Genomic DNA, 8,025 nt, shown 5'->3' on the forward strand with positions numbered 1-8,025 from the left:
TTTGACTATTCATTCATTCAACCTTTATTTATTTCTTGGGAATACATTGAGGGGTGGCCCTCATTTTCAATGATGCCGAGATTACAATTAGGCAACAAAGCAGAAATACAATAGAAACAAACAAAAAAAAAAAAATACAATTTCTAGTTAAAACATGTGCATGTAAGAACATTAAAATTTCTAAGCATAATTTTAAAATCTCCCAAAGTTATCAGGGACTCTTAAGTTTAAAGTGCATTGCAAGTTATTCCATGTGTCAGGAGCACAGAATCTAAAAGCAGTTTTTCCTAGTTCAGAATTGACACGAGGAACATGAAGTGTTATCCAGTCCTGAGAGCGGGTCTGATAAGCTCCCGTCCTTAGATGTAATAGTGATGCAAGGTAGGTTGGTAGTTTGTTAAGGAGCGCTTTGTAAATAAATAAATACCAATGATGGTCTCGTCTCACAGAGAGAGACGGCCAGCAAACTTTGTTATACAGAATGCAGTGATGGGTACTGTAGATATCGCCGGTGATTAACCTAAGAGCAGAGTGGTAAACTGCATCCAGGGGCTTAAGGGTTGTAACAGCAGCGTGTCTATAAATCACATCACCATAGTCAAGAACAGGGAGTAAAACAGATTCAACAATTCTTTTCCTACAAAACATTGGGAAGCAAGACTTGTTTCTGTAGAGAAAACCAAGTTTTGTCCGCAGTTGTTTAGCCAGATTATTAATGTGAACTTTGTAAGTGAGTTTGTCATCAATCCAGATGCCCAGGTATTTGTAGTGTGGGACTCTTTCGATAGCTGTGCCTGATAAAGTGCTGATCTGACATGAACTGTAATCAATTTTCCTAGATTTTGTAAATACCATATATTTTGTTTTTTCTGCATTTAACATGAGTTTGAGGCCAATGAGTGCCTCCTGAAGAGCATTGAATGAAGATTGCAGCTTGTCGATGACCAGCTGTATTGAATCCGCCCAACAGTATAAAATGGTATCATCAGCATATAAATGAACCGTGCAAGTAGTTAGGGCCTGAACAATGTCATTAATGTAGATTGTAAATAGGATAGGCCCTAAAATTGAACCTTGAGGAACACCTTTTGTTATTGATAAAAATGCAGATTGGGCATTACCTGCTTTTACACACTGCTGTCTACCTGAGAGGTAATTGTGGAACCATCTTTGAGTGTTAGCATCACATCCAATACTTGACAGTCTGTTTAAAAGCAGGGAATGATCGACTGTGTCAAAAGCCTTTGAAAGGTCGACAAACAGAGCAGCACAATATTTCTGATCGTCTACTGCAGACACAATATCATTTAAAATTAGAGATGTTGCAGAGATCGTACTGTGATTAGTTCTAAAACCGGACTGGTGCGGGCTCAGTACAGAATATGCAGTTAAAAAAGACTTCAATTGATTATTTACTAACAATTCAAGTATTTTAGACAGACATGATAATTTAGATATAGGTCTGTAGTTATTAAGATCATTAATATCTCCTCCTTTATGCAATGGAATAAGATGCGCAACCTTCCATACTTTGGAAATTGTACCTGATAAGATGGTTAAATTAAAAATATGTGTAACACATTCTGAGATCATCAAAGCAGAAAGCCGGAGAAAGAAAGGGTCTAGGCTGTCCTCTCCAGTTGCTTTCTTGGAGTCGATGGCAAGAAGTGCTCCAGTAACTTGATTAGGGGTGAAAAGTTGGAGAGTAAACTGAGGAATGTGTCTTACAGTGCATACTGAGACATCAGATTCTGGACAATTTATAGATTCCCCAGAATCCATATTCCGATTTTTGAAAAGATGACCTGCTGCTGCAAAATGCTCATTAAAAGCTGTGCATATTTCCAAGTGATCTGTTATTATTTGCTGGCCGGAGGTTACATGTGAGGGCAGAGAAACAGTATGTTTATTTTTAGAGGGATTCACTACCTTCCAAAATTTAGCTGGGTTTGAAGAACAGCTAGAGATGGTATTTAAATAATAATCAGATTTAGCTTTCCTCACAAATGATGTAAGTTTATTTCTTAGCTGCCTAAAAGCAAGCCAGTGGGAGGGATCCCCAGATTTTCTAGCTAAAGCCCAGGTTTTATTCTTCAATTGGTACAAGGATGAGAGCTCAGAGGTGAACCAAGGACTTGATCTGTCTTTGATTCTTTGCTTCTTGAAAGGGGCGTGTTTGTTAACAACTAAGTTGAAGGTGTTTATAAAATGATCCAATTCTAATTCAACATCTGGGATTTGTAATGTGGTTAAAATATTACTATGACAAAGATCATGTAAGAAGGCCTGTTCATTAAAATTTCTGAGATTTCTCCTCAGAACAATTTGTGGTTTAGTTCTTTGCAATCTCGTATCCCTAATACAAGCTATGGGGCAATGGTCACTTATTCCAAGGTCAAAGACACCAGAAGCAACAATTTTATCACTCCTGTTAGACAAAATCATGTCTATTAAAGTTGACTTTGAATTGTTTTTTAGGTTAGGCCTAGTGGGGTCAGAAATCAGCTGAATTAGGTTGAGATTATCACAGACCTCCCTCCAATAAGCAGATACACTAGTTAACCAATTGAGGTTAAAATCACCCAAAATTATAATCTCTGAATTACTATATTGAGAGATTAAATCAGCCAATTTATCAATGGCATCAGGTTCAGCAGACGGAGGTCTATAAATCCCAATCACAACTAAGTTACTAGGCCCTAAACTGACCTTCAAAGCAATGAATTCAAAACATTTTTGTATGGTAACAGTATTTAGAACTGTAACCAAATAACCTGATTTAATAAAAATGGCCACCCCACCTCCTCTTGCATTTCTGTCAATTCTAAATAAATTATAATCATTTAAAGATACTTCACAATCACTGACATGTTTCTTTAACCAAGTTTCAGTCAACACCAGAATATCAGGGTCTGTTTGGGAAACTAGAATCTTAAGGTGATCAAGTTTTTGATGTTGAAGCAGACTTCTAATGTTCCAATGGATGAAACCCAAACCATTCCTGTTTTTAAAAGTATGTGGATTAAGTGAAGAGGGTGGAGTTGACCCAAGTTCATGCAATGAGGGGGTAGCAGCATTAGACTGAAGGGGAACTCTAATTAAATTTGAGATAACTGCAGTGCGTTCTGAACATTTCAAGTAAGTTCGAGGCTTCCATAGGACAGGTATCCTGAGTAGAGGGGTTGGTGGCATAGAGGTTATCAAGGGGAGAGTGTTACAGCAGGAGACTGGAAACTTGTGGTCACCAGGCGGAGCTAGTGAGTAAGTGACTGAGTTTGGTGTGGGGCGTGAGGTGTGAGGCGGAGCATGTGACCGATGACCGGAAGTGGCCATCTCCAAATTTGAACATGAGGCATTGGGCGGACTATGTAATGTTGTAACAGCAGTTCTGGTGTACTGATGATGCACATGTTTTCTGAGATGAGAATATAGCCTTCTCTAAATTATTTTTTGTTTCCTTTAAAAACATCAATACAAAGAGTAAATAGTCAATTACTCAAATAAATTTAACTTTCATTGCACTCATCTCTTACAGGGCAAGGATGCTGATGAACTCCACAGGCATACTGTATTTAATCCTTTAGCAAAACAGTGCACAGCATTGCACTATGTATATAAAAAATGTAATATGGTTTTGGGACACACCTACTGTCTTCTTGTTGGAAGTCATTGCAGCATCAAAATCACTATAATAGTTAACTGCAACTGTGAAATAAGTCACAGCCACATTCATGTGATATGTAACATTAATTTCTCCCAAACAAACACACAGACCTTGGAGCAACATGTGCTGCCATCCAGACTACATCTTTTTCAGAGACATCCCTGCTTATTTCTGCAAGACAATGTCAAGACATATTCTGCATGTGTTGTTGCAGCCCAAAAAACACTGCAATAGATATCCACAACTGTGAAACCTGTGTAACTTTCGTTTTCCGTGAAGAGCACATTTCTCTTTCATTGCTCTTTAAAAATGCTTGAACTTGACTTCCTTTCTGCAAAGTCACCAGTTACTAAGAGTAGTGGAGAAATGAGCACAATATTTGCAGTAGACTAAAAGTAAAAGGCAGCAGAAAATGAAAATACTCAACTAAAGTAAAAAAAAAAATGTACTTGAGTACTTGATGTACAGTTCTTAGTTACGTTCCACCACTGCCCATGGTACAGATGTTGCATGAGGCTTTCATGTGGCCGACATGGGCAAACGCATGGCCTATACAGAAAGGCACTGCATATACAAAAACATGCTGCAAATACAGAAGCACGCTGCATATAGGAAAACAAATGCAAAAGGAAAACACTGCATATCCATATATCCACATATCCTTATTTTTCTTTTTCTTTCTCTCTTTCTTTCTTTCCCGTTTTTCATGTGGTCTTAATCTTTTACAGTATTATCGAAGAGCAAAAACAGAACGAAAGAAAAAGAAAAAAAAGAATATGTACCTTTTTGTGTGGCCTCTCCTGACTCCAACTTTCCTCCAACCATAACTTTCTTCTTCTCACTCACTCCCTCATCTGCTCCATACCATACACTAATATGTCTGTATTCATGACCTGGTAAACAAATTTCGTTTGGCTGTTGTAAAAGCTGAACACACTACTTACTCAACTATCTGTAATGGAAATGTTTGCCAGGATGAGTACCCTTCATGTTGACCTGTCTCAAATGAATGTAATTTACATATTCAGTAGAATCAAAGATCTTTTAACAGTCAAATGTTGTCTGCTGACCTGAGAGCCATAACGTAAGCCCTTACAAAGCCTTTACACCAATCTCTGGAGGTGTGCTTCTCCTCAAAGGCAAACTTGTGTTGTTGAATTCTCTGGTATTCATTTGTGCAGCTTTTTACAGTATGGCTCAGAAATATCTTCGAATGCAAAATACAAAGAACAGTCAACTTCATATAAGCCTAAAGTGAAAATTGCTGCATTACATGTATTCTGTCAAGTATTTATGTTTTTGTCCACCTGCTTAGCCTACAGTCTGCAGTATTTTGAATGTATAACACAGTACACAAAGTTGTCCTTGTTTCAACAATGCAGAAAGTTGCCCCAACTTACATTACTGTATAATTCATTAACACCTTGTTTGTCTGTGTGCTGCTGCAACATGTTCATGACTTTTACACATGTAATTTGGAGTGTTGTATCATGGAGGTGTACAAAGAAATACTGTACGTATCTGTGGTACATAATGGAGCAACCTCAGCAAGGAAATCTGCTACTGAGGCTATTGGCAATAAACGTAATTCTGATTATGGCTGTTTTTTCTGCTGCATTAATATAAATCACGTTATTATTTAAACCATAGCAGTTTAACAACCAATACAGTCTCTCAAAATCTAGATCTCTCTGAATAAATTTACAAGGCTTCTTATTTTGAATGAAGGGGTGGTCTAAGGATGAAGGCAACTCCTTCCCAGGGAAAGTATTTAAAGCTGAAGCAGATCAAACTGAAACTCAGTTGTGCTCCACCATCACAAAATGCTTCTCCTTACTCTGGTCTTTGGGATTGTGCTTCTCCCGGAAGGCAAGTTTCTTTTCTGTAATCTGTTTTTTTTTTTCAATCTCTTTTAATCTTGAGAGGGATTGCCTTTACACATGCTTCATTGGTTGTTTGAGGTTGTTCACATCCACATGTTATTTTGCTGTTGGTTCATATTCATACTGTATAACCCATTTTGTAGCTGTGTATATAATTGAACACAATAACAATAGTTAAAAGGTTGATTACTTCAGTATTAAGGAGTCAATATAGTTTGTCCATCACTTGTAGAAAAGTTTTTTCTTTCTTCTAATCTTAATATTATTTTTTTATCAGCCAACACCCTGAAATGTTACGAGTGTTTCGGCACAAGTGGCTGCACAGGCACAGAAAAAGAATGTCCTGCACCTGGTTATCAGTGTGCTGCAACGACAGTGGTTTCACATGCAGGTATGGTATTTTTCTTTTTCGTTTGTTGTTTTTATTACAAATCAGCTTTGCACTGGCCCAGATTACAAAGCCTGTTCTTTTATTGCAGCTGGAGCAAAAATTGATCTTAACATGAAAGGTTGTGCTCTGGCTGAGGAGTGTGTTCAAGGCTCAATCAACTTTGGAGTTTCCAAAACTGCACTCAACAGCAAGTGCTGCGCCACCGAGCTCTGCAACACCCAACTTGCCCCTGGTAACTATGACTTATATTGTCTATTGGAATTTTGATATTTAAATGCTTGTTTGCACTGGGAGCCTTTCTTTTTGGAAATAGGCATGTAGTTACATCAGCCAAAACAACTGATTTGAAAACTACTTTCCTTCTTGACTGTCTTAAAAGTCAATGTTGTATTTGTGTCATGTCAAAATAATGTCAAAAACATGTCTGAATTACTGGCTAAATTATACAATCCATTTTAACACATAAATACATTATAGGTCATAAATTCACGTCTTGTGTCATGTCGACATTGTCATGTCATGTCATGGGTTGAGGCTGCCAGTCCATGTATCAGAACAATGTGTTTGGAACAGATATTGTTAGAAAAACAAGACTCAAATTCCAAGACGATCCAGTATGCAACTGCCTGTGTGTGTGTGTGTGTGTGTGTGTGTGTGTGTGTGTGTGTGTGTGTGTGTGTGTGTGCGTGCGTGTGAGAGAGAAAATATTGTTTTATTGCCAATTTAGTCAAATCATGTTCTGACTGACTTTCCTGTATCTCAACATGATCAAATTATGGGCTAATCAGGAAATGAACAAATCCCATACATCTTAACATTATGTGTATCCATTAATTTAATAGCTCAACTTGTACGTCCATCAGCAGGGAAACACACCCACACTAATTCACTTCCCCCCTACCCTTTCCCCCATTCAATATGAACACTGTATGTTCTGCATTACAGAGCCCAGCCAATCCAGTCCCAATGGTAGAAAGTGCTATCACTGCAATGGAAAAACGTGCACGGCATCTCTCAACTGTGAGGGGAATGAGGACCACTGCATCACAGTAAAAGGTAAAAGGCCTATGGCGTTTAACATCTAAATGTTCCACAGTCTTCCTCAGCTCAGAGTGATGTTAGCGATTCCAGTAGATGTATTAGAACTTTCAGTTCACATACAACAACAATATTTTCATTCTTTCAGTTAATGCAGGAGGAGGAAATGCGGTGGTGAAGGGCTGTGCCTCCAAGGTGATGTGCTCAACAGCAAATGCACAGGTCAAACAAGCCATTGGAGGAGATATCAGCTGCTGTAAGGGAGACTTCTGCAACAGCGCCAGCAGCACAAGTGCTGGCCTCCTGCTCCTGGTGACACCGCTGGTCTCTTTAATCATGTTGTCTTAACCGGTGAAGACGGCAGTGTCACCGCCCAGTTTTTATTCTTATCTTCACATGGCCTCATAGTGCTCATTCCGCTTTCCTTTTTCTGTCAACTGATGAGTGAGAAAATAGAGTTTAGCAAGCAGAGTATTAAATGTGATTTAGCTATGATTTTCCTTTGTATCCTTTCCTTTGTCTGCTTCATGCAGTTTCTGACCGGCTTATTTCCATTTTTGCATGTTGCCTCTAAAGAAAATAAAACTGTCTTGCATAGAAGTATCCACAACAGCTTTCTTTTTTTCCTAAGTGCCATTATTAACCCCAAATGCACATTTTATTGGAATTATTAGAAATGTTTGATGCTACTGATGAAATGAAAAATAAATACATTTCTGCAAGATTGTTTTTCTGTTTTCTTTGATTGTTTTAATCCTTTCTCCATCTCATTTAAGCTTTGAAAACATACTTTTGACATTGTGTCATGAAAGCATTGAGTATACTAAGTCAAGTTTGTACATGTAGTTTACAGTAAGTACAGGAAAGGATAATGGTTCATGATTCATGAGTCACAGAGAATATGAATAACCACTTCTTGCTGTAATGCAAGTGTGATCCTACTTGCAAGCTCTTTACCTTTTGCTTCTGAAGTGCACACAGGGAGCCACCAAATTTGTACAAATCAGAAATAATGCGACCAAGTCAGTGTTAATGCCAGTGCCAGTTGT

General features: G+C 38.1%; 1 protein-coding gene across 1 annotated transcript; it reads left to right on the top strand.

Annotated features, from left to right (window-relative positions):
• The first annotated feature begins 5,197 nt into the window (after positions 1-5,197).
• On the top strand, positions 5,198-7,698 carry LOC146321318 (uncharacterized). The gene is made up of 5 exons (XM_084726436.1): positions 5,198-5,533; positions 5,825-5,938; positions 6,027-6,170; positions 6,884-6,994; positions 7,125-7,698. Exons 1-5 carry the CDS (start codon positions 5,488-5,490, stop codon positions 7,322-7,324), a joined length of 615 nt encoding a protein of 204 aa, XP_084582562.1. The 5' UTR covers positions 5,198-5,487; the 3' UTR covers positions 7,325-7,698.
• Positions 7,699-8,025: the final 327 nt, after the last annotated feature.

Source organism: Lutjanus erythropterus, chromosome 9, assembly GCF_056507025.1.
Source record: "Lutjanus erythropterus isolate fLutEry1 chromosome 9, fLutEry1.hap2, whole genome shotgun sequence".
Lineage (NCBI taxonomy): Eukaryota > Metazoa > Chordata > Actinopteri > Lutjaniformes > Lutjanidae > Lutjanus > Lutjanus erythropterus.